Source organism: Puma concolor, chromosome E3 (genome assembly GCF_028749965.1).
Source record: "Puma concolor isolate L17-30 chromosome E3, mPumCon1.1.hap2, whole genome shotgun sequence".
NCBI classification, from domain to species: domain Eukaryota; kingdom Metazoa; phylum Chordata; class Mammalia; order Carnivora; family Felidae; genus Puma; species Puma concolor.
The window spans coordinates 630,465-656,826 of record NC_141682.1 but is presented as its reverse complement, the minus strand read 5'-3'; the positions used below and the strand labels follow the sequence as shown (position 1 = coordinate 656,826).

The window sequence follows — 26,362 nt, the reverse complement described above, 5'->3', positions numbered from 1 at the left end:
TTCCATTCTTGTGTTACCTCCGTGCTTGACAGGCTTATGTTAAACTTTATATTTTAAGTTTCACCTAACACCTGTCGACTTTGCGTCTTGCAGAGAGGGCTTAGCGCTCAGACCACGTCCTCCCCGGCCCCGGCCCGCCTCGGTCACACCACCTGTGCTTTCTTTGGAACAATAATGTGGGGCATGTCTGTAAATACCGTCCAGAGCTGAGCCGTGAGTTCCCGTAATTGTACATCCTCTCCCGAGGAGCTGATCCTCTGGACAGAACGGCCTTTCCTGTCTGCCTGGTTCCCGGAAGGTGCTCGTCACCGGCTGGGCTGTGCTGTTGTCTCTTCTGGTTCCTCGAAACAACCGAAGAGCTGGTTCCTCGTTGTTCCACGTCTTCCTGGACACGGCCCTCCCGCCCCCGTTCTGCCCACCGATCCAGGCTGGCATCCCTCCCTGTTCCTGCTTTCCCCCCGTCTTGATTTTCTTCCTGGTCTGCTGGCGCGTCCTCCTGGGCACAGGCTGTTCAGGGCCCGTGTCCTCACCCAGGCCCGGTAGGCTCCTCGGTGGGCGGTCGGCCTGCTGGGCCGTTGAGGGAATGTGGCTTCTGGCGGCGTGCCCGTCGTATCCCAGTGGCTGAGCCTTGGGAAAGTGCTTCCCTGTGTCGCGGGGACAAGGAGCCTCCTTTCTGCCTGAGACGCCCTCTTCCCAAGTGGCCTCGGCCTTCGGACTTGTGCGTCGGCTTCGCACTGGCCGATTTTAACAAGGACCCTCTAAGTCAGTTTAGTGAGAGCCTCGCCCTGGATGTCGGATCGGGTCCCCATCCCCCAGGGGGTGTCTGGTCCCCCCGGCCCGCTTCAGCAAGAATCCTGACCCCATGCCTCCTTAGTAATTTCCAGCCCACTGACCCCCTGCTCTGTGGCTGCAAATCCCCTCTTTGTCACGCCGTGTCCTGAGCTGAGCCTGGGTGAACAGGGACGTCCCCGTGCCCACAGTCTGCTCTCACTGCCAAGCCCGCGCTGGGCTTTCTCTGACGCACCCGCACGTTCTGGTTCCAGTGCTGCCGCCTGGCTTTTGAAGGGCGGCAGATTGTGTCACCCCGAGATGGGCCTCTTTGGCGTGAGGATTGTTTCGAGCTGGTTGTTTTGAGAGTCAGCAGACACAGGAGATACCCTGGAGTGGAGTGGAACCTACCCATTTGCCGGGGACGTTCGCGCTGAGAAGCGGAACCCCCACGTGCAAGGGTGTGCCCCGTCCTGGACCAAGAGGAGTCCGGGCCACAGAGACGGGCCCAGACCTGAATCTGTGTGACAACCGCACGCTCACTCTTTCTGGTCGCCTTTTTCCTTCTGTCTTTGCTCAGGAAACTCCAAAAGACCTGGGGGTTCTGTGTTGGGGCCCAAGAGAAAAGACCAAAAGTGTATTTCCTGTTATGCCACAGGCGCCCCGGGAGCCCCACCTACCAGGCAGCTTACGCACGGGCTCTTAGAGCAGGTGCGGCTCCTGGTGGGGTCCCCTGCTGGCCTGCAGGTGGCTGTCTCCTGCCTGTCCCCACGTGGCCTGTCCTCTGCTTGTGCGGGGATGAAGACTCCCCTCCTCTTAGGAGGAGGCCAGTCCTAGCAGATTGGGGCCCCAGCTCTTGACCTCACTCAGCCTTATTGCCCCCTTAAAGGTCCATCTCCAAATGCACTTACAGTGGGGGTCAGGTCTCCACCCAGGAACTTGGGAGCAGGGTCTTTCCTACCTCTGTCCCTTCCCCATCTGTCCCTGTCTGGAGTTTGTGCCTTACGCACGGGTCGGTCACCTCTGGTGATGTCCCTGGGTCACCAGCGGGTCCTGCAGAAGCCACCTGGCCAACTGTACTGGACCAATGGTGGTTGGCCGGGGGTGGGGGGGAAGGGGGGTGCTGGAGCCGTGTGCAGCACCGACTGGCCCTGAGTCAGAGGCCACGACACCGGCACTCCATTCCCTTGGGGAGGCCTGGGGTGGGGGAGACGCACCATCCGGGCCACGGAGCTGTCTGCTCCCTCTCGTGGAACCACGGCAGGCCCTCCTGGGCACTCTACTCCTCCCCACGTGGCAGGGACAGGGACCGAAGCGGGAGACCGGAGAAGGGTGGCCGGCAGGGCCAGAGGTACGTGGGTGCCGGCCATCGGGCGAGCGCCGGGCTGGAAGCCTGTGCGAGGCAGGGAGCGGGAGCCACGTCCCCCGTTTACTTCCTTGCAGCCTAAGGCTCTTTTGTAGCTGGGCTGTGGGCAGGCCTCCCGCACCTGAGCGCGGCCCGGGTGGGGCTCAGGGACGTGGAGGAGCCCTCCTGCCCCTCGGTGAACAGCTGGCCGTTCTGGGAACCTGAGCTGACTTTGGGGCCCAGTGTCAGACCTCACGGAGCCTCAGTTTCCCCATCTGTGAAACGAGGAAAAGAAAATCGACCTTGCCATGTTGCTTTAGAGACCAGTAACAGTTCATTTCGGCTGCTTTGCAAGGTGCCGAGCACACGGAAAGTGATGGTCCTGGGGCAGCAGTGGGGCTGGGAGCATAAGAGGGGGTGCCCAGGAGGCACTGGGGGCTCTGATTTCCAGCGCCCTCTGCTCCCAGGCGTTCTCATGCTGCAGGGTTTACGTGAGCCCTCGGTGGCGCGCTCTCCTTGGAAGCCTCGGGGCTGGCCTGTCACAGCGCCCTCTGCCCTCACGGTGCTGCACACAGAGAAGGTCTGGGGAGCCTCCAGGCGGGCTCCCGGGGGAGGATTCAGGCCCCGCGGCCAGCAGTGCGGGGCAAACGTGGTGTGCCCACAGGTGCCAGTGCCGTGTAGATGTGATGCCACCCTCTGGGACCAGCCCGTGTCTTCGGGGACCCCCTCCCAGCTTTGTCAGTGCCTGCCACGGCAGGAGTGGGATGGGCGGTTGTCCCCGGGCCCACGCCTCCTGCTTGTCTACGGGCCTCTCTTCCCAGTCACGGCGCCAGGCCACCCTGGGCGCTCCCAGCTCCAGGACTGACTTCTGTGGACGGTGGGTGGGCAGGCAGCCGAGCTCAGGGTGTGGGGACCTGGACCCCAATACACATTTGCTGTATTTTTATTGCACTTTTACCACATTGCAATCTATTCCACAAAAATGCTGCAAAATTAAGCCTGTTGCTGAGCCCCGCGGAGGGGCCCGTGTGACGTATTTACACAACCATCAGAGCAAAGTCAGAACAGCAGCAGCACCCTCAGCGGCCGGGGAGCGTCCCCGGGGCTGCCGAGCGGCTCTGAGAAATGGAAGACGTGGTCATTTACGTCACTCTGGAGCCAGGAGTCTGTCGACCAGCCCGTGGTTCCATCAGGAGCCCCCCGGGCACCGAGATGGGACGGTCGGCCGTCCGGCTGCAGGGCCCCCAGGAAGGAGGGGAGGCGGGAGTTTATTTCAAGTTAGGTCCAGATGTGAGCAAACTTGGTGGGAGAGGCCAGCCCCGTGGGCTCTGCCCCCTCGTGTGCATTTGGTAGCTGGGCTGGCGTCCGTGGGTGTGGGCGTCGCTCTCTGTCTATGCACATACACGCCACGTATAAATACAAAATAGTACATAAACGCTTCCTTTCCATACAAAAAAGGTGGGTCGCCCCCGCCGCCAGGCCGCCTCCGTCCGTGAGCACAGAGCGCCCGCTCCCCAACCTCCTCCGGTCTCGAGGACGAATACGACGTGTCCTGTCGGACCCACCGCCGAAGGTTCCCGGACTCTGGGAGTGGCCTGTCTGTTCCCAAAGTCACTGAACGCAGGGTGTGGACGCACGTGTCCCTCCTCCGTGGCAGGCCGGCGGCTCTCGGTCACTACCTGCGGGGGGGGACTCTGTGCTCAGGGCCCAGGTCGTCCTCCAGCACGCTGTGCGGCCCGTCCTTCTCCACACAGTCCCTGACGGCCTGCAGCACGATGCGGAGCCTCCGGTCCAGGGCCTCCAGGTGAGGCTGGTACAGGACGGGGGCCACGCGGTCCTTGCTCAGGGACTCTGCCATCAACAGGCTCAGCTTGTACTCCTCCTTGGCCAGGAGCTGCAGCCGCAGGTAGGTGGACTTCCTGACCCTGCAGGGGAGAGGGAGGTCAGGCGCCAGCTCGCGGGAGGCGGTGCCCGGCCTCTAAGGACTGGGCGCGGGGCGCTGGGGCAGGACGAGGGCCCGCGTCGGCCCCGAGCGGGGAGGCCACGGGTTGGTCCTCGGCCTGCCTAGGCCCCTGCGTGCCAGAGGCGCCACGGTGAGGGTCCCGCCTGGCAGAGCAAGGGGCCACGTGAGGCCTGGCAGTACACGGGCAGACGCGGGGCGGGGAGGGACGGCCTGACCCCCCGGGAGACGGCGCTCGGCTCCGCGGCACACGCCTGCCTGGGCCGGGCAGACCCAGTGCGCCTCGCAGACTGCTGTCCCGGCCCTGACAGGAGGATCCGGTGGGGAGCCCCGAAGAGGGTGGCAGAGAGTGCTGGGGACGGGACCCCTGTCCGGGCGCCAGTGTCTTCAGCCGTAAGATGGGCCGTTATGGGGTCTGTGGGCTGTGTGCTGGGAAGGGCCTTGGGGCTCTGGCCTGCATGCTGCAGGGACTGGGGGGTTTCTGCTTAGCCTGGGGACGGGCCGGGGCTCCCTAGGGGGCAGGGAGTGGAGGCCTTACCTGCAGCATTGCTGTAAAGGCACCAGAATGGACAGCTCATCGTGGGAATATTTTCCAAACCTGCCCAAAGAAGAGGAGAATTGTCCAGGGTGTCGCCTGCGTGCCGAGGGTACCACAGAGCAGCCCCGGGGACACCCAGGGCCCTGGAATGAGCACCTCACGTGTGCCCTGCTGGGACGCCAGGGCCGTGTGGCCCGGCCCCCGCTGTCCCCGGCACTGGATGCAGGGCCTGGGATGAGGGAGGTCCTGGAAGGTAGCCTAGCCTTCTGGCCGCTGCGTGGGGCAGGAGCTCATAAACGCAGGGTCCTAGGCAGGCGGGGTGGAGAAGGCAGTCGGTGGTCAGCTCAGCCCAGTGCCGTCTTTTGTGCTGGGAACTCGTGGCCCCCACGTGTCAACTGTCCGGCTGCCCGGTGCCCACTTCTCCGAGGCATCTGAGAATAGCTTTAGTGGCAGCTTTAACCATTTGGGGAGGGCAGGTCCTGTGTCCCTGCCTGCTAATCAGGCAGATGGCCCTCCTTGGTGGCTCCGGCCAGCAGTGTCCACAGGCCCCCACAAAGGGGGCAGGGAGGACCATTTGTCCCTGCCAGCCAGTCCCAGGCATCCATATGAGGCATAAAGGGCTCCTCACAGCCCTGTCCTTCCTGGCAAGCACCCTCTCTGGGCCTCAGTTTCCCTAGGGCAACATGGGGACATAACAGGACCCAGTGCACAGGGTGACTGCCCCTGAGGGTCAGAAGGAGCAACACGACAGGCACTTCCTGCCGACGGGAGCCAGAGGCCAGGGGCCCCCACCCTGCACCACACCCAGAATGTCCTTGGGGAATGGCCCTCCCCGCCGCCACAGTCTGGGCCCGCCAGGTCTGTGGGAGCAAGAACACAGCTCACCCTCTTCCGTTGTCCAAGTGGATGATAAATGTGTCATTCCCAAACTTCTCAAAAGTCTCATAGTGATGACGGTCCATGTTCCCTGTGGACAGAAGCAAGCTGAAAACCCAGGGCTGCCCCTCCCCCCCCGCCCCTGTGAGACCAGAGCCGAAACAACGGAGCAAAGCGTGTGCCGTGGCCACAGCCGGTCACGTGCAGGGTGGGAGCCCCAGGTGCAGGCCGGGGCCGCCGACATACCCATGAGGAAGTCAAAAATGGTCATGTCCATGACGTCCAGCACACGGCGACTGCTGTCATAGGGGGGCGTCTGCTTTACCTCCTCGCAGTAGTCGGGGTCCACTTCCCACCTGCAGGGGAGCCACTGTGAGAAGGCTGAGTTCCTCCTCTGTGTGGACAGGGAGGCCCAAAGCAGCTCAGCACGGCGGGATCACCGCAGCAACGACGGGGGGTGCAGAGAGGCGTCAGCACAGAATAGCGCCTCTGGCCGAGGCTGCATTAACGGGAGTACGGGGCTGGGAGGTGAGCGAGCCACGTCTGGAGGCCGTCATCAGCCCCAGATGCCAGGTTTCTTGCGGGGGGGGGGGGGGTCGCTGTTAGGAAACAGAGCCTGGACACCAGGCCCACAGAGACACCTCCACGGCCACCTCTCTCGTCTGAGGGACAAGAAGGGCAAGAAGTGCAAGCCGAGTTTGGACACCTAGAGCCCGCGCCTCTGGGCTGGCCAGCGCCACCGCGGGGCGCACCTCTGATTCTCAGGGTGAGGAAGCCCCGTCCCGCCATCTGTTCACAAAGCGGAGGTCTCGTCCGCGTCACAAAGGGAGGCTGGGCGCGCCTCCCTTCCCCGACACCCCTTCGCACCCCGTGGCCCTGGACAGGCCCGAGGCCCCTCCGAGCAAAGCGCTGTCAGAATGAGCAGGTGGGCCCGGCCTGGGCTCGGCCTGCCCAGCACTCACTCTGCCTTCTTGCGCTTGTGGTAGGAGCGCCGCCACGGGTTCCGCCACGTCTTCCTCTTGGCCAGGGACAGGTCTGGCAGGAAGGCCGCCAGGGAGCCCTCGATCTGGTCGGGCTTCCCACACAGCGCGTGCTCCGTAGAGCAGTAGTAGGAACACTCGCCGTAGAAGCAGACGTTGTTGGCTGGCGGCAGACAGACACAGGGGTGAGTAGGGAGCGGCACGTCCCACGCCCGCCCTCCCGCACGTCCGCCTGGGCCTCCCGCGTCCACACCGTCCGTCGGACTCGCGCGGCCCAGATCTCCCATTGCTGCGACCCCGTGGTACGGGACACGGAGGCCCACGGAGGGGGGCTGAGCGGCCCGAGGCCACACAGCTGTGGGCGACGGGACGGCCTCGACAGAAACTCTAGAGTCAACGCTCAGAGGCTTAAAAGGCATAACGGAAGCGTGGACACTCCACGGGGGGAGGGGATGTCTGCGCATCACGGATCCGACGAGGGTCTGGCGTGTGGCACATGTGAGGAGCGTAAAAAGCTAAATAATCCAACTGACGCACGGGAAGGGAGTTCAACAGATACCGTAAAGGCGCAAGGGGCCAACAGGGACGTGGGGAGATGCTCCACACCATCGGTCGTCAGGGGAATGCGGTGGAGTCCACAGAGGCGCCCCTTCTTACCCACCAGGCTGGGTTTGGTCAAGAGAACAGGCGTTTACAGGTGTTGCGGAGGATGGGGAGAGACCGGGGCCCCGGACAGAGCTGGTGGGGCACAAACGGGGGAGGCCGCCGTGGAAACCAGTTTGGAGGCTTCTTAAAAACTTAGGCACAGAATGACCACGCCACGCAGCAGTTCTGCACCCAAGAGACGTGGGCACGTGTCCACAGCGTGCTGCACGCGGGGGCCACAGCAGCCCTGGTCACAGAGGCCGAAGAGTGGAGGCAGTCTGGACGTCCATCCGGCGGTGAGTGGGCAAACAGAGCGTGGTCCACGCACCCCGTGGAACGCTACGTACCCTTAGAAGGGGCGAAGCCCCGACACACACTTCGCTGCAGACGAACCATGGAAACGCGTGTGCCGTGAGAGAAGCCAGACCCGGAACACCACGTGTTGTCAGATGCTGTTGATGTGAAGTGTATCCCACACAGAAATATTGGTGGCTCGGGGCCTGGGGGAGGCGGGAGCTGGGGGTGACTAACAGGGACGGGCTCCTTTTTGGGGTGAGGAGAGCGTGCGGAGATCAGCGGGGCTGTGGCACGACGTGACGCATGTACCAAAAGCCACCGAATGGCACACTTCAAGATGACGAGTTTCATAAAAAAAAAAGGGTGGGGCAAATTTAACTCGATCTAACCAATATGTATAGGCAGTTACTTAAAGAATAAAACGCCCTGGTCACTTTGTTGCCCAAAAGAAGTTAATGAATTTCATGGCGCCCGAATCATGTCTCGATGAAACAAGTAATTTAGAAAGCGGGCACCTCTTGCTGACCAGGCGACACGCCGATTTGTTGCCAGAGGCCCCTGCCGGTCAGGGGCGCGATGGCGCTCGTGTGTGTATTTACCGGGAGAATCTTGCGTTCAGTAACTTGTCTGTTTGGTGGAGAGACCCTCAAGAGCCCGGGGAGTGCAGCAGCCAGAAATCCCCTCCCGGCTGTGCAAACGGCCAGTTCCCCGGACGAGGGGTCTCCTTTCGTGCGGCTGCGCGCCCTGCCCGCATGGCAGTCACGAGGCTCCCGAGTCTTCTGGCCACGCGCTCGCTCCCCATGGACTCCTGACGTGAGCCTGGCAGGCCCTTCTAGCCGCAGTCTCCGTGTCTGGTGGGCAGTCTCCCACGTGGGCAGTCTCCATGGGCAGCGGTCCAGAGGAGATGGGGGGGGCCGGTGCAGGGGCTCCCGCCGTGCCCCGCCGGCACACGGGAGTCTCCGCCTGGATCGCCTGCCTCTCTCTTCCTGCCCCTGACCTCATGATCCCCGATCCGGTGCTGGGGAATTGCTGTGAGGACAGTCTGGGAAAGGTCAGTCTGTGGTCTCGCCTGCGTGTTGACGCAGTTCATCAGCGACCCCCCGACACACGGTGCAGCCATAACCGAGGCGGCAGCCCCACTTTCAGGGGGACAATCTATCTGATCCTGTTGGCCGGAGCTCTGGGATTTGCTAAGCTAAGAGCCTAAGCTGGCTTTGCTCAGAGAGAAAGGCATTTCTTGAGTGCACAGCACGGTCCTCGTCAGACATCCAAATCTGGTTTCTGAAGGAGCAGCCAGGGTGGGGCCCGGAACACTGCCCAGAGGTGCGAAATCGGTGTGGTGTTTCACCTCCTTGTGCCTCGGTTTCCCCACCTGAATGAGGGCCCCGGTAGTGCCTGCTCATGGGCTTGGGAGTATTAAACAGGAAATGCGGGTAAGATCAGATGTCTGACACTGAGTCAGAGGGCAGTGCAGATGAGCGGTCACTAGGTCACCCCCGCACTTGGACGGGGGAGGGGGAGGGGGAGGAGGGGACATGAGCCCTTTCTCGTCTCAGCGATGACGTCTCAGCAGACGGCGGGGAGAAGGTGGGGGCCAGAGTCAGCCCAGGAGAACCTGCTTCCCTGCCACTCTGGGGCCACCGCCTCCAACTCCGGGGACCTCGGGGGGGGGGGGGGTGGGGGCAGGACAGGCGACCCCGAGCGAGAACCTGGTCTCTGTGGAGCTGGAGAGCATGTGGCTCAAGGGCTGAGCATTGGGACCGGGAGTGTTCCAGGCCTTTGCACGGCAGGGAGGAGGGTCCAGAAGAACGGAACGCTTACCGTCCTAACCCCACCTGGATGGATCTGGTGTGGGTGGCTCTCAGGTGGGGCTGGAATGCTGGGGAGCCACCATCGCTCAGGAGTGGCCTGAAGGTGTCCGGGCACAGCTCTGGGGACCCTTCTTACCCTCGTGCGCATTTAAACTGGACGCTGTGTCCACAACGTGTGGGTAGAGGCCTTGTGCCTACCCAGCCAGACCCAGGCCTGCGTAGCAGGAAAAAGAGTCACTTGAAAGATGTGGGGCTGAGTGGCTGGGAGGGAACAGGAGGGGCTCCCAGAGCTGCTCACAGTCTGTGTCTTGTCCTAGAGGTGTTTACGTAGGTGGGTTCCCCTTGTAGAAACCCACGGATGCGTGTACCTTCCAGGATGTATGAGATGTGTCCGTGGAGAGTTACCGCAAAGTACAAAGACTTTTGTGGAGCTTGGCACAACTGGGTTCCGACCCAGCCTGCCTTTGTGGGGCTAAGCACAACTGGGTTCCGACCCAGTCTGCCTTTGTGGGGCTCGGCACAACTGGGTTCCGACCCAGCCTGTCTCTGCACTGTTGCTTGGCGGGGGTGCTTAGCTGCTCTCCTGAAAGAAGACGTATCTGCTTAGACTAGGAACCGATTCCGCCTTTTGTTTATAGGAAGGGATCCACACCCTTCTTCACCCACCACATGTGGGACTTCAGTGCTGGGATTCTGGACACTGGTGGCTCCGTGGCCCCTTTGAGAGCCCCCGGCAAAGCTGCCATGCGCCCCGGTGAGACCTCGAGACCCAGAAGCGGGGTTCCTGCAGGGAGGCCGCTGTGCACCAAGAAAGCAAAGTGTAGAAAGTTCTTGACTCATTTTCCTCTCTTGACCTTTCCTCCACTTCATTTGGGGCGGGTTACCGAGTCCCCTCTCGGCGGTGCCCATCACCAGATGACCAGGTAAACGACATGGGACGCACCCACCCAGCGCCACGGGACCCTGACATAAAGAGCAACACGCAGACACCACACAGAGATGTGGAGGGACCTCGGAAGAGTGCTGCCGAGCAACAGAAGACAGACAGACCGCCGGTCACCCCCACTGTGCAAAACCGTAGAAGAAGCAAAGAAACCCTCAGATACGGAAAGCACATAGCGCTGTTGGGGGTACAGGGCAGGATGGGACCGGGGCAGACGGGCCAGTTCGTTGCTTCTCTGCTCGTGTCAAAACTCCTCGAACTTCGCACGTTGATACTGTCTACACCATGCCAATCGTACCTCAACAAAATGCTTAAAATGGGGGGGGGGGGGGCGCGAGGAAACAACCCGCCCCCACAGGCTGGCCTAAGAATTAAAGGTGGAATCCCACAGCAGGTGCATACCAGTGCCTGGCATACCGCAGGTGCCCAGTCATGTCCGTGTTCCCTTGCTGCGGTAGAATCGCCTAGAACATCCCTGCCGTGTGGTGGCCAAGGTGGAGGACACGGCGCCCGCGGTGCAGGCCTTGCGGGCAGCAGCAGCCTTGTCTGAGGGGGCTGGGGGCTGCTCACGGGGGGACAAACTTGTTTCAGGCTGAGGGGACACTATCCAGCCCGAGTGGCCCCCACCCACGGCCCGCTCTCAGCAGCAACAGGCCTTTTCGGCCCCTCCGCCAGCACCAGAACAGCCTCTCGGCGGGCTCTGTGATCGAGGTCCCAGAACTCGTCCAGGTCAGACATGTGGAGGAGCATCCCTCTAACGGGGAAACCGGGTGATGGGCATGGGGGGGCGGGCGTGTTTCATAAGTTCTGAACACTGAACGACGTCACTAAAATGCTGCAATGAGAATCGGAAAGACCACTGACAGGGGGCAGCGGCCTGGGGGGGTCCCGTGAGCGCGGCCTGGGGCCGTGTGGGCGTGGCCGTGGTCCGGAGGGTGTGTCCTGGGGTCGTGTGGGCGTGGGCGTGGTCCGGAGGGCATGGCCTAGTGCCCTGTGGGTGTGGCCTGGGCCTGCGGGCGTGGGCGTGGTCTGGAGGGCGTGGCCGTGGTCCGGAGGGCGTGTCCTGGGGGGGGTCGTGTGGGCGTGGGTGTGGTCCGGAGGGCATGGCCTAGTGGCCTGGACCGTGCGGGCGTGGCCGTGGCCTGGAGGGCGTGGCCTAGTGTCCCGTGGGCATGGCCTGGGGCCTGTGGGCGTGGTCATGACCTGGAGGGCGTGGCCTGGGGTCGTGTGGGTGTGGCCGTGGCCCGGAGGGCGTGTCCGGGGGGGGGTCGTGTGGGAGTGGGCGTGGTCCGGAGGGCATGGCCTAGTGCCCTGTGGGTGTGGCCTGGGCCGTGCGGGCGTGGGCGTGGCCTGGAAGGCGTGGCCTGGGGTCGTGTGGTTGTGGCCGTGGCCCGGAGGGCGTGGCCTGGGGCCGTGTGGGTGTGGCCGTGGCCCGGAGGGCGTGGTCTAGTGTCCTGTGGGTGTGGCCTGGGGCCGTGCAGGCGTGGCCGTGGCCAGGAGGGCGTGGCCTAGTGTCTAGTGGGCGTGGCCCGAGGTGGTCTGTTGTCGTGTGGGCGTGGCCTGGGGCCGTGCGGGTGTGGCCGTGGCCCGGAGGGCGTGGCCTAGTGCCCTGTGGGTGTGGCCTGGGGGTCCTGTGAGCGCGGCCAGCCTAGACTCGGAGGGCTCATCGCCACGTGGGGCAGCAGCCGGGGCAGCAGGGGCGGCTGACGGTGAAGGTGCTGGGGACGTCCAGGCTGGAGGATGAGAGATCCCAGAGTCCCTGACAGGCTGAGGTGGAGGAGGAGCTTGCTGTCTCGGGGGTAGGTGGGTGGGGATTCCAGGGGAAAGCACTAGAACCCACGGTTGGAGAGGCAGGTGTCCACCCTTGGAAAAGAAGGTCCTTTCCAGCAACTCAGGCTGTGCAGACAGGAGCTGAATTACCTCTGAGCCGACGGGCTCCCCGTCACCAGGGGCGTCCAAGCAGCCTGCAGCCTTGGGCAGGCTTAGACAAGGCTGATGAGAAGCCCTCCAAGCCCCCTCCCCTTTGGTTTCTGGTCGGGTGGTGAGACGCTGCCAGCACAGGGGGTAGGGGCACATAACCTCTACGTGGGTTTTATGTGCACGAACTGACAGATGGACCCACACCACCAGGAGGGTATCTGTCTCGGGGTGGGTCCCACTTATCACCGCACTCCACTTCTCTGCCATCGCCGGGACCTTCCAGAACCGAATACGAGGTAGAAGGTGTCCCCACCCTCAGGCCCAGCAAGCAGGGGGTGCTCAGCACGGGGCCTGGCCCAAAGGAAGTGCTCACAGGGACGGACGGACAGATCGCAGAGCCCTGAATGCCACATCGAAAGGCTCCTGGGGCAGGTGATTCGGTAGGGCAGGAGCTTGTGTGCGTCTGAGAATGATGATTAGCACCGCTCTGTGGCAGGCCCTTGTGCTGGCCCTCGAGGGCGCCAGGAGAGGCCGCCACTCTACTCGCTCTCCCTGCTGAGCCGGGGGAGGGAGGCAGAGGAGTCCTTGTTGCTGTGTGAGGGTCTTGCTGCGGGGGGTGGGGGCAGGGTGGTGGTGCCTAAATCCGGGAGGAAGTTAGGGAACAGAGGTCTCCTCCAGCCAGACCATTGGAGGAGACTCTCTGGGGAGGCTGAGAATTTTCAAAAATGCCCTAATTTTCCTTTAAAACAAATGGTAGGAAAAAACCTCTGTGCCCAGCCCAGGGGATCAATTCCATGACGATGACTTGGCCATTTCTGGCAGGCTTTTGACACTGTGATGTAGATCCACCCCGAAGTGGAAGGGGCAGCCCTTGGGTGGTCCCGTGAAGGCGGTGGGCTGCATTACGCAAGAAGAAACTATAAGTTTCTTTCTTCTTCTTCGTAAAGGTAACTAAGCTCGCTGTTCTGTGTGCAGTGAGCCAGGAAAGGGGCCTCCCCGAGTGCAGGTTACCTGGAGAGATGAAGAAGGTTCTCCACAGCTTCTTGTCTCTCGTGACGTCCCGGATTTCCTTGGTCATGTTGACCATCCTGCCGGCCACCGGAGGGACCCGGCGGAAGTCCAGGATCCTGGCGGGAAAGTGACAGGGGAAGGGACTTCACCTCCGTGCCCCGGCCCTCGCTAAGCTGGTGCGGAGTGAACGCTCCCGTCTCCGAGTCCCGCTAGGCCCAACGCGGGGCCCACAGCTCTGACTGGTGCCGTCGGCCACCAATGAAAATGGGCCCCATGAGGACCACGGTGGGTGGTGTTCTGCTTCCCAGCACCGGCCTGCCAGTGCCTGGGCCCTCTGGGCTCAGGTCGGAACAACGTTAAATTAGCTGCTTTTAATGGGACGCCCTCTAACTGCGCTGCACTCGCTCACTCAAACGGGACGCCGATGGGCCTGCAGCGGCCTGTGGGGAATGTGGGCATCTTGCGTGCCGCCCGCGCTCCGCCCGCTGCGTGAGCTGTCCTGCGTCATCAACAGGCCTCACCTTTCCGAATGAGGAACCCTCATCGGCTTCGTGGCAACTGTTCCTTTCACAGAAAGGCCTTTTTCTGGGTTTAGGCTGCACAATAGTTGACATTGTTGAAAATTTGACTTGGGGTTTCTGTGGCCCCCAAACAAGATTTTTGATCTTTGAAAAACAAAGCAAAGTAGGGTTTGCAAACTTGAGTGTGCACACGAATCGTGTGGTGTAGAGAGAGGGTCTGGGGTGGAGACCGGGAATCTGCATTCTAACCAGCCTGGGTGACCTGGAAGCTGCAGCCTAGGACACACCCCGAGCCGGAGGTCAGGACCCTGCGGGGTGGTCGGGAAGGCTCCTCCCCCTAGACTCTTGGAACTGACTCCAGCCCCAGCCCCGTGACTGTCCCTGCGGGGCAGGGATCTCTGGGCCAGCAGGGTGGCTGCTGAGAGGCCCCCTCCCCCCCCACGGCCCTCGACACCACTGCCCACCTCGCCTGCAGCAAGGGGCCACGTGGAGCCCAGGGAGGAATTCACGTTCTGCCCGGTAGAGCCAGCCCAGAAGACGGGCGATGGGGGAGGAGGCTCATGTCCCTTGGTGTCACCGTGGCCCCAGAGGTTCCACCCTGAAACACTCTGGGTTAAAGTTCCCAGCACTCACAGCCCTTTCCGCTCTTCCTTTGTTATTCCCAACGGGCCACGTCCACACTCTGATCACCAACTGCTCCCGAGGGTCTCCTGTCTGGCACCGTTCGTGGTGTGGGGCCTACCGCAGGGTGTCGTAACATCTGCAGGCTAGACTCCAGCTCTGTGCGGCAGAGACTTACATGCCTCGGTTTTCCCATCTGTACAATGGGGCTACTTATAGGATTTCCCAACACCTCGGGAGGGTGTTGGGAGAGCTATTCGGGCCCACCCGCACGGTGCTCAGGCCCGGGGTGCAGGCGGGACGGCTCACCTGTCCAGGTGGAAGGCAGCGATCTCTGCGTTGTGCCTCTCGTAGTCAGAGAAGTAAAAGAAGTCAGGGGGCGTCTCCTGCTCCCTCGTCTGCCTAAAGAAAACAGGGTTTTTCATCACTGTGCGAACCCTCCGGTGAAAGGGTGCAGGAGGCTTGTACTGGCTGGCGAAAAAGCCGGCTGTCAAACTGGCAAGAATTTTGTGAATCGGTTGTTAAAGTCATTTTATAAACATAAGTCACATTTTATTATTTACCTATTTAAAAAGTTTATCTATTTTGAGCGAGCGAACAAATGTGAGTGGGGGAGAGGCAGAGAACGAGCGAGAGAGAGAATCCCAAGCAGGCTCTGTGCTGTCGACACACGGCCCGATGTGGGGCTTGAACTCATGAACTGTGAGATCATGGTGCCCAGAAGTGACCTTTTATAAGTGACAAGTATTTAAATCACACCACTGGCCGGTTATTTAATGACGTTCGACAGTTTCTTCTTCGGGCTGTTACCCACCTTGCATCTGCAGGGGCAAGCAGAGGTGACGCGTGCCCCCGCAGCCCCCCTCAGTGACCTCTTCCTGGGAGCATGCCGTGAGCCAACGAGGAGGTGCAAACTCTCCCGTCAGGCTCTTCCCCCACGAGGGAGCTGGTTACTAAATACCGCTCAGCCCACCAGCAGGTCCGCACCACCGGCCAAACACAGATCCTCCAGAAAGGCAGATGGCCAGGCGGCCCCCGGCCCCTGAGCCTAGGGAGTGTGTGGATGGCAGAGGGCCAAGGGCATCACAGGAGTCACCCCGACACAGAGCAAGGGGACCTCCCTGGGGCGTGAGCTGGGGCCAGGCTCAGGCGGCGCCATTTGTCCCTCTGGCTGCTCTCAGCCTCCCACCAGCATCCCCGCCCGGACAGTGTCCCCCTGGGGGGCGGGGGATGTGAAGGAGTCTGCGAAGCTCCTTGGGGGCCACCTGTGGGACCCCTCTCTGAAGCCCAAAGAGGCGGTCCATTTTCCACCAGGCACCTGCCGTTGGGGACTGTACAGTCAGCCTCCTCCCGCCCCCCGTAGGCAGCTCCCTCTGCCCCCCTTCCCCTCTCCTGAGCCGGAGTGAGGGCCATCTGCTATTTCCAACTTGTCTCCACTCTGCTGCCTTTGCTGTCACTGTTCCGTCTTCCCGGAACAGGCTTCCTCTCATGTCTCCCGAAGGCTAAGTCAGCATTCCCGAATGTGGGTCCCACCCAACCAGGTCCAGGGGCTTCTGGCACAAAAGGAGCCCTCTGAGAGGTTGGCGTTTGGGGAACATGCCTAGTAGAGCACCCTCTGGGGTCTCAACAGTGCATATTACCACCATAAAGGCCCTGATGAGGCCTGCAGCCGCTCTGTTTCTTAGCACTACACCGACTACAGAGCCCGTTTTTTTCGTAGTACGTTACCACGCTGTGCACTTTTGGGAACTGCTGGTTAAAGCCTACAGTGCAAGCCGTTTCTAACCGCTGCTCAAAGGCAAACTCCCTCGCAAAACTTTCCTGGTGCCTTGGTGGGGGTGACCTGAGGCTCACCCCGGACCCTCCCGGACCGGTGGGCAGACAGGAGGGTTCTGTTTGGAGCAGTGCTGTGGGTCACCCCACGATGGCCCCGCACGAAGCCAGAGCCCAGCCCCAGCTGCTGCCCCACCTGCAGCATGTGTGGTGGGGTGAGCAAGGCGGGGCAGCCCCCGGCTGGCCGTGCGTGCACTCCTGGCCTCCACATCTCCTCCAGGGAGACAGAAGAACTCTAGGCGCCCTGGGCTCGGACATCCACGCCCCACAGTGAGCTGCAGACAGGCCCCGAAGGAGTAACGCGTGACCCTCCGCCCCAGCCAGGGGACAGGAAATCACACACAGGACTCTCTCTAGTCCATACAGGCGAACGGCATCGGGTAAGCACAGATACTGAGCAGACGCCTGGGGAGCAGGGACGCATGACGACTGCAAGTGTTTGACCTCGGCAAGCAGGGAACTTCCTAGATCACGTCAGAGCAAAAACGCTCCCTGCATTAAATCCAGCTCTGTTCTGTCCCCTGCCCGTACCTGCAGGACCATGTCCACCTTCCAGGCTGGGGGCAGGGACTAACTCAGCCCTCCCCCTGGTAAGAACTTACCAAATGTCGGGGACCTTCTCCGTGCTGGAAAACGCAGGGTGGGGAGAATCACGTGTGACCTGGCCAGTGAGGTGGAGGCTTGAATGATGTTCCAGCCCTAAGAGGCCCGTTCAGGGGCTACGGCTGGCCTTGCTGGGCAGCACAGACCTCCCCACCCTTGGGGGCCACCTGTCCTCACCCTGTCCAGGGGGGGCGGGTCTGGTGACGACCCTGAGGGTCGCTGAGGGCCCAGAGTTTTGCCTGCCTGCTGCACCCCACGTGTGCACACAGGTGCACACACACACAGACACACACTCACAGGCACGCCTCGCCATGACAGGGCTGTCAGGAGGGTCTCAGAGAGAATAGGGCCTGGTCCTTTGCCTCCTCTCTGGCACGGCCATGCAGGCGGCTGCGAAGGAGCCTTGGGCGTCATGGAAGCACAGTTTGCTTTCCTCGCATTTGTGGTGGAAGAGACTCCGGGCCAGAGATGGGTGTGACTGATGTGATTCCAGTCTTAAGCACATCCCGCCGCTGCTGCTCTGCTCCTGGCCTGGCAGCGGACGGGTGGTCGGGGGGAGGCCCAGCCCAGGCTCTGTGGCCAGGCCGTGGGTCCTGGGCCCTCAGCCCCGAGGCCTTCTGGCCAGTTCAGCGCGCCTACGGCTGTGGGCCCCGGGCAGGTGCGGGGGGCCCAGGCGGGAGGGAGAGGCCACGAGGGTGGGTGAAGCCACAGGCTGCTGGCCAGGCTCAGCCTCCCAAACGTGCCCCCCATCACCCCATATCTGTGGCACCCACCTCCAACCCAGGACTTTTGCCCGCACAAACCTCCTAGCCGTCTCCAGCTCTGCCCTCCTCTCTCCTCACCCCTGTGGCTCCATCACCAGACCACTCCCAGCCCAGCCCCAGGCCTTTCCCCCTTCTGCACCTTTGTGCCGGGCTTTCCACCGGCACTCGCCTTCTCCATCCTTCCCAAGATCTGTCCCAACCCCACCCCCGCCCAGGCCTCCCACGGAGGAGCTTAACAGTGCTATACTAGACCACTGTTTGCAGGGTCTGGGGACAGGAGTGCCTAGCCAAGCGCCCGCTTTAGAACGGGTGTGCCATAAACAAATGAAACATTGATGGAGGGAGGATGGCGAAGGGGCACAAACCGGTCCACGGCCTTGAGGTGCTCCCACCCTCGTTTCTTCAGTTTGTACCATTGTCATCATCAACACCATCACCGTCACCACTCTCCCGTCCACAACCATTATTCCTAGCGCATACTGACCCCTTATTGCCTGAGGTGCCTGATGTGATCACAGCGGCTTGATCTGTAACGCTAACACGTGAGCGTTTCTGTTTACCAGTGCTTGGGCTTCTGTTCATTTCTCCCTTACTCCAGCCCACTCCTCTGATCAGGTCAAACAGGTGAAAAGCGGGTGGCTCTGAGCCCTGCTACTCTGCGAAGAGACCAGCCACTTCTCGGAAGCCCTGTGACCAAGTTCCAGAACAGTTCCTGGTTCCCTCACATCTTCCACCTCAGGGCTTTTTCCAGTGACCTCCGTCCCCAGGCTGTTTACACAGAGAGGCAGCTCTTTCCCGCAACCCCAAGGCCACACACGAGCCTTCCGCCTGGCTGTCTTGGCCTCCAGATACCCCTGTGCAGAATGACCCTGGACGTGCAGAGAGGTGGTGATGAAGTGCTGTTTGTCTGTGTGCTCAGTGGCTGTCTTCACTCCCGGGAGGCTGCGAGGTGCCCCTGGGGCCTCTGTGCTCTTCGGGCGTGCCTCCAGATGTGTGAAATACCCCTGGGTGATTTTAAGGCTCCTATAGGCTGTGAGCAAGTTGGGTAGGGGTCCTAGCTTAACCCGTCCTGATAAGGGCCAGGCTGGGCGCTCAGGCAACATGCAAAGATACGAGGCAGGGTGGAAGGTAGGCTTGGTGTGGGCCTCTCCAGTCATTCATGCCCTTGGGTGGGAGTGAAGGCGCCCAGGTCAGCACCCATCGCCAACTTGGGGGGCGGGGGGGGGGGGCGAGTGTGCTAGACTTCCAGACCCTCCGTTGCTCCAGCTGTCAAATGGGTTCATTCCGTGCATCTCCACCCCCGCAAGGAGAACAGGGCTCTGGGCGTGGCCGGCTGGCTCCGGCTCCGGTCGCCCAAGGGGTCAGCACTCGCACGCAAGCGGGGAGCGTGAAGCCGGGGCTGGCAGGAACACGCTCGGGACTACCTGGTGAGGGTTCCCAAGGGCGAGGCCGGCTCCCTGCTGGTCTCACCGCTGAAGGTCTGTGCCGAGACCACCCAGCATCGCGGAAACCTAGCCGTGCGCCGGCGGGACAAGCGTGGGGTCCGCCCGGCCCCTCGCCCGCCGGAGCCGTCTGGCGAGACGTCGTGAGCCGCAGCCGGACTCCTGCAGGGTGTCCTTGCCGCCAGCCCGCGCCTGCGGGGAGAACCTGGGGGTCCGAGAGCCGGGTGTCGTTGCTGTCTGTAGAGCAGGGCAGCCGGGGCGGAGGGATTTCCAGCCTCACGCTGGGCAGGCAGGGGAGGGACACGGTCCCCCCCTCCCCCCTCCCCCCCCTGGGGGGGGGGGGAGGTCTGCCGGCCTCCCGCCACCTCCTGCGCGTCCCCAGAGAGCCGGAGCTGCCGCCGAGCCAGCCATTTGGGGAAGCGCTTCGGAAAAGTACTGAGCCCGCCGCACCCGGCGGGACCCCTCGCTCAGCTGCACCCGGTCGCCCGGCCGCCTCTCCCTCTCCAGGTGCTGAGGCGGAAGTTGGGCCCGGGTGTGGGGGGCAGGCGAGGGCGCGGCCCGCCTGGGCCTCTTCCGGGGGCGTGGGCCGTGGAAATGCGCAAGGGAGATGCTATCGGGTACTGTGGGGGTTGGCTCGGCACCCACAGCCTGCGCCTGGCCTGGGAGGAGGGGTGGGGAGACCAGGCAGCCGGCACGGGGAGCACGGCACCAGGAAGGCACGGTCCTCTCCTGGTGACTGAGAGGGCAGGGGTGGGTGGCAGGCGCTCCGAGGGGCTCAGGGATGGGAGGAGCCTCCTAGTCTGGCCACCCCCTAACCCCGCCCCCCCACGGGGTCACTGCCCCCGACACGGGGAGCAGTCGGAGCCTCAGAGCCCCACCCTGACGGGCCTCGAGGTCAGGGTGGGCCCCACCCGGCCTCGGGCAGGGCTGAGCGGGCAGGGAAATGGAAGGTGTATGGCTGACTTCCCTCGGAAAACAGAAGCTGAGGGATCAGGTGCAGTCAGTCCTTGGCATCAGCAACCGAGGGTCAGGGCGCGAAGAAAGTCAGGGCCTGGTGCATTCAGGAGGCCTGGATCCCGGGGAAGGGAACGGGCTGGTCCCAGGACAGCCCCCGGGGGTACCCCGAGCACCCTGACACCTTTAAGCCCAAGCCGGCTAAACCGTGGCAAGGGGCTGCTCAGGACCAGTTTTTGGGGCTACACTTTCCCATTCCCTCTGTCCTTCCTCTCTGGGCTGACCGCACCAAATCCCTTCCCCTAGAGGGACTTGCTTCCCTTAGCTCGGAAGGAAGCACAAGAAGAACTGATCGTGCACTTTATACTACAGTGAGAATGACTACTATGTTGGCCTCTCCCCGAAAGTCTGTGGTCTGAATCTCTGTACATGGCCAAAGGGACTTTGCAGTTATGATTAAGTTGGCGACCTTGAGATGGGGAGATTATTCTGTATGCCATCCCCGGGGTCGTTATGAGAAGGAGACAGAAGGAGATCTGACTGCAGAAGAGGCCACATGGTAGCTTCCAAGAGGGAGCCTCGGGGAGAGGATCTGTTTTCTCACCTCCTCCAGTTTCTGGAGGCCACCTGCATTCCTCGGCAAGGAAACACGTTCTCTCCGAGGGCCTGTAGGAGGAACAGCCTGCAGGTCCCTTTTAGAATGCTGACCCCCCAAACTGTGCGAGAACACGTTCGTGTTGCTTTAAGCCGCTAACTGTGAGGTCGTCTGCACCAGCTGCACAGGCAAGGAATATAGAACCTTTGGCAACACCAGAGTGGTAGGGGGACACGGTGACGTAGCAGCTTTGGGCAGGCTGTGGAATGCGGCCTGCTTCCTCAGATCTGGTCCTGCCATCACGGCTCCCTTCATTAGACTTTTAAGACCTGACGCAGAGCATTTTGAGAAGAAGGCACCGCTGTTTTCACAGAAGCCAAAGAGGCAGAATCCAGTAAGAATCACATGCACCTCCGAGCCTTTGGTCCCTGTCCCCCCTTCAATGACAAAGAAGTCTGAGGTCAGGGAACGGAAGAGGCATGTGCCGAATCACACGGCTAGAAACGGCAGGTCCTGGGTTCTCTTCAGGGGCCCCCAAAGTCAGACATGGCTCCAGCCGGCCCTGTACGTCTGTGTTTTCTCCCGGATCAGAACCACCTCTGGGGGCTAGGACACCCCACGGGCCTGGAGCTGAGTCAGGGCCGGGCTCCCCGGGCGGGACTCCAGCAACCGCGACGACCACTCACGTCCTCCTCTGCACTTACGCCCCCTGACCCAGTTCCCGGCGTCACTATTAACATCTCGGTGTTCCTTAAGTTGTGGGAAAACAGAAATCTTGTGCTTGGTTAAAAATACAGGAAATTGGCAGCTTTTAACCAAAGCCTGTGGGGGAAGAAAAGCCAACAGACACCCGGCTCTTACTCTGCGCTGAACATCCCGCTGAGCACTTTGCGTGGATTCACTCCCCACACCTTGACGACCGCCTGGGAAGGGTCCCCCTCCACAGGCAAGTGACAGCCAGCCAGCCAGCCAGCCAGCGAGGTCTCAGCTGCCACAGGAAGGCCCCGTGCTCAGGTCCACGGCCCTGCTTCAACCCAGTGCGCCTCCGACGCGCAAGGCTGGGTGAGGACTGGGCGGGGACGCGTTCTCTCCGCTGACTCCTGAGGAAAACAGCTGGCGGAGAAGGGTCTGTCTGCCCTGACCCCCACCCACGCCGGGCTGCTGGGGAACAGGGGAGCCCGCAGCCCCCTCGGAGCAGTGTGGCAGGTGAGGCCGCTCGGAGGTGATGCCTCCGTGGTCCTTTCCACCCCTGCCGCCACGCTGCTGGGCTTACACAGAGGGGAGGAAGCATCCAGTCCCGCTCGGGGGAGCGAAACACCTGCCGGGTCAGCAGGTTCCACGCGGCGAGTACGGGGCCGAGGCCGGCCGAGTGGGGCGCGAGAGCCAGAGTGGAACCGACAGCACCCTGTGCGGTCAGACTCCGGAGAAGGGGACCCAGGAGGGGGGCCCAGATAGCCGTCGCACAGCGGTTTCAGGCATCCTGGTCGGAGCTAAGGCCCCCCTCCCCACCCCAAGATCCCTGAGTGCAGGTGGGAAACTGAGGCCCAGAGACAGCCACATGAAAACCTTTCGTGTGTCCAGGAGAGGCGCGGCCACACCGCCCGAGCCTGCTGGACGGGAGCAGAGGGAAGACGCCAGCTTAGAGGCCGTGGGAGAGACCGCCAGGAGGCGCACCCACAGACGTCCCTGCACAACCATGTGGCTGGAGACACGCTGGTCCCCGCCGCTGCATGCCCACAGCCTTCCAGGGCCGCCGGGCTCCCTGCTCGGCCTGTCGCGTGAACAGGCTGCTGACCTAGCCGATCCCGGGCTCTCCACCAACACCCTCACCGGCCGGGGATGTGCAGCGTGGCCGCCCGCACGGCTCCCTCTGGGACCTTGGCGCCCGAGGGGATCCCACCCAGGGTGTGTGATTAGCACCACCTCGTGCCCCCAGGGCCCCCCGCGGCACTCCCAACGGACCCCGTATCACCATGCGGCCCTGCTGCCACCCCAGTACCACTTGTCACCATCTGTCCGTCGTGCTGTGAACGGGCAGAACTTGGTGGCGTCTGTGTGTTGCTGCCGCAGGCCCTTTGCACTTGCTCTTGTCCCCAGTGCTCTGGTCCTTGACCATCGTTACTTTTTTTTTTTTTTTTTCAGAGGGAAAGAATGTGCATGTACAAGTAGGGGAGGGACGGGGGTGGGGGGGGAGAGAGAATCCCAAGCAGCTTCCATGCCCAGCCAGACTCGGGGCTCGATCTCACAACTGTGAGGTCATGACCTGAGCTGAAATCAAGAGTTGGACGCTCAACCAACTGGGCCACCCAGGTGGCCCCACCGTCTTTTCTAACGAACAGACTCGGCCCCACTCGCATGCCGAGGTAGGAGTTGGCCAGCTCCAGCCCGTGCGACAAATCAGCCTGTCACCTGACCACGTAAGCAGTTTCACTAGGGCGGTCCCATCACTTTCCCTGGTTCCTCTTCCCTCTTACCAGGACACCTGAGGCTGCATTCAGGGCCTACCTGGCTAATCCAGGGTGAGCCCCCCTCATCTCCAGGTCTCCGTGCCCGGGGGCTGATACCCTGGGGGCAGATGTCACAGAACGGACGGGCCCTGGTTCCCATTTCCAGGATCACCTCAGGAGGCAAAACACCAGATAAGGTGAACGCTTTCCCTTCTTCTAAACACACAGCGGGTCCCTGACTCACCAAATGAAGGCACAGAAGCAAAAATTAGCCTTTCTATCCTGGATAATCTTCCCATCACTCACACAGCAGAAAACAGCCACCTTGTCATTAAAGAGATATATTAAGCTGTTTAATATCAGGTTTTCGGATGGCGGAGGTTCTAGAAGGAGAGAGGAGGGCCTCTCCCTGGCAGCTGACTTCACCGTGACCTTTCAGCCCTATAACCCACTGTCAGTATTTCTTGTTACTTTTGGTGGCTGTCACCTGCCCTGGTGCCATGTGAGTGTGGGGGGCCTACTTGGTCAAACACGCCTGCCGGTCTTTAGTGATGGATGTCTGACCCGTGTTGTTTGAGCTACAATGGCAAGTTCGAGGCCCTCAGTGGCTGCAGAGGGCACATGGCCCCCGGGGCTTGGCTGCCACCCCAGCCGGTGCCCACTAAGCCTGTCCCTGCTCACCACACCTGCAGGTGTGGACGCCAGAGAACCCTTGAGAGCGAGGGCGGCAGCAGGCCTGGGAAGACTGGGGAGGCCCCAGTGCAGACTCGTCATGGGGGGAGGGGGGCCCTGCATAAAGCGTGCCGAGCAGAAGACGTACTCAGGTGCCCTTAGCCCTGGAAAGCATGCCTGTCCCACAAGAACTTGGAGGTGTGAAGGTTGCAAGAGCTTCTAACCCAGATGTGAAGACAGGCCAGCGGACTGGCCTTTGCGGGGCCTGGCAGGGAGGGCGCTTGGGGTGCAGCGGGAGCGGGGCCGTGGGCCTGGCTGTGCCCTCTGCCGCTCAGTCACCCGGCTCTGGTCCCGTCTGGATATGAGACGGTTGGCCAAGTGCCTGGGTCTAGGGTGAGCGCGTCTAGGGAGGGACCTGTGCGGTCGTGGGACTTTCCCCAGGCGTGCGCGTCCTTGCGCAGTGAAACCTCTGTGGTTCGCCGTTCTTTTCAAGGTAACAGACGAGATGCCACTGTGTCCCGTCTCCTGAGGGGCCTGAACGTTCAGCACCAACATGACTGCTGTGATGCTGTTTTCTCTCCGGTCGGAAAAACAAACTACTCTAGATGGCGGGGGCGGGGGGGGGGGGGTTGTATTCCAGCTCGTTCTCCAAGGCTTGTTTAAGGAGACCCAGAGTCTGCAGAATTCCCTTCTGAGGAATGGAAACAGGCAGACGAGAGAAGTGCTAGCCTCCGTTTCCTTCCCAGCACAAGGGAACGGAGACGTGTTTTCCTTCCCTCCTGCTAGTCTCCCCTCTTCTGAGACAATTAGAGTCGTGGCCCGCACGCTGACAGGCACCCCGGGACCGTGATAGCCAGAGAAAAACACAAAAAGACACTGTCGATATTGCTGTCTGGGAGAACATTTGGGGGCAAAAAAGGACTTGCTTGTTTGCCTTCAAACAAAGGGGATCATCTTCCTCAGATCCCTCCAAGGACACGCACGCCACAGTGTGAGCCAGGTCCCCCACGGCGGCTCCCCCCACGGACCTCAGCTTCCCCATCTGCACAGCGGGGGCAAAGCAGGTGCCGGCTCGGAACCACACTCCCTGAAGGTTTTGCTCAGTTTTTCCCGTTTATTCCTTTTCCTGCCAGACTCTTGCAACCGGTTTAGAATTGTTAACAATTTCCTTTCCTTTTTATTTTGCTAAGCAGAGGGATTCCGGGGTGCCAAGTAAAAGCAGGAGAAGACGGTTAACTTCTGCGGTCAACCTGAATTAATGCAGTCTTGGCTGGTGGTCAGTCCATGGGGGGCTCGGGGGCAGCTGGGGTCGGTGAGGGAGGAAACCCTTCTCCAAGGCCCCACACAGTGCTCCCGGCCACAGACCCTGCAGGTCAGGAGCCCCACTTTGTCCCCAAGGGTGCCTGTCCTGCCGTGTCTTCTCGAGCTGATTGAGTCCGACACGCTCTCAGTGTGGCGGAGCTCAGTGTGACCAGCTTACTCGGATGGTGCTGCAGGGCAGGGAGCCCAGGGCAGACGCCGGCCGCTCTGGGCCACCGGGGTCCCAGCAGCTCGGCCTCCTGGGGGCTGGCAGGGCTGTCCAGAGATGCCTGGGAAGACCCAGGAGAGTCTCTCCAAAGCCAGGTTCAGGTGTTGCTTATTTGGTTTTCAGTTAACAGGGTCCATTTTTGTTCTGACTCTAAAAATAACCCACAAAGCTGGAGACGGCCCGTGTGCCACACAGCAGGGGGCCCGTGAGGTTAATGGCCGTGTGACACGTGGAATCGGCTTGTCCCTCCCAGAGCCTCAGGAGGCACGCGGGCTGCGTGCTCGGGAAGCAGCCGGAGGCCCCCAGGGGGACGCGGCATCGCAGCCGAAGAACCCCACGTGCCCGACCCTGCCTGCAGGTCGCTGCAGGGACCAGTGCACACCCCACCTTGTGGACCTCCCCTGCCCTGGGGTCTGGAGCACCTGGCCTCTGAGCCTCTGGGAGCCCTGTGTGCGCACCTGCAGCGGCCCGGACAGCCTGCTGGGGTCCTGCTCCTTCGAGCGGGCACCACTGTGGCCCGTCTGGCGACCCAGACGCCAGGTGCTGCTCTGAACCCTCAGGAGCCCGCATGCCCCTGGCTGCTGGGTTACACACATTAAAGCCCCTCGGAGTCTGTCTGTTTAGTCACTCGTTCACTCTACTTCACTCACTCATTCTGTGCACCTACTATGTAGCTGGGGCTGCAGACACAGAGTTGAGGAAAATGACCTGGGGCGCGCCCCGTGGAGCTCCTAGTCTAGTGGGACAGCAGATAGCGGTTACACCCCAATCCCTGTCATTGTGACCGGTGAGCAGGGAACAGTTAGGTAGACGCCGATCCCCGGCACTGCGACGGGCCACCAGGGAAAGGTTAGATAGACGCCGATCCCCGGCACTGCGACAGGCCAGCAGGGATAGACCCCGATCCCCGACATTGCGACGGGCCAGCAGGGAACAGTTAGATAGACGCCGATCCCCGGCACTGCGACGGGCCAGCAGGGAACAGTTAGATAGACGCCGATCCCCGGCACTGCGACGGGCCAGCAGGGAACAGTTAGATAGACGCCGATCCCCGGCACTGCGACGGGCCAGCAGGGAAAGGTTAGATAGACACCGATCCCCGGCCCTGCGACGGGCGAGCCGCGGATGTTTGTGTGGCTTTGGGAGGAGGGGTACTTGGAAGGGTGAGTCCTCAGCGGGCTCGTCCTCCTGACAACGAGATGCTCGTTAGTTCTCCCACCTGATGGCTGAGCCCCACAGTGGCAATATGCCGCACAGTCTATGTGGGAGCCTGGTCGCTGCTCCAGTG

General features: G+C 61.9%; 1 protein-coding gene across 2 annotated transcripts in view; it reads right to left on the bottom strand.

Moving 5' to 3' along the window:
- Positions 1-3,040: 3,040 nt before the first annotated feature.
- Positions 3,041-26,362, bottom strand: part of FAM20C (FAM20C golgi associated secretory pathway kinase) — a 48,418-nt gene continuing 25,096 nt past the window's right edge. For both annotated transcript variants that reach the window (XM_086692528.1, XM_025923336.2), the window contains 7 exons: positions 14,546-14,638; positions 13,095-13,210; positions 6,450-6,630; positions 5,734-5,843; positions 5,497-5,578; positions 4,612-4,671; positions 3,041-4,038 (listed from right to left, as the gene is read on the bottom strand). In XM_086692528.1, coding sequence (XP_086548654.1) covers positions 3,789-4,038; positions 4,612-4,671; positions 5,497-5,578; positions 5,734-5,843; positions 6,450-6,630; positions 13,095-13,210; positions 14,546-14,638 — 892 coding nt within the window. In that variant the 3' untranslated portion in view covers positions 3,041-3,788. The remainder of the gene's footprint in view (positions 4,039-4,611; positions 4,672-5,496; positions 5,579-5,733; positions 5,844-6,449; positions 6,631-13,094; positions 13,211-14,545; positions 14,639-26,362) is intronic.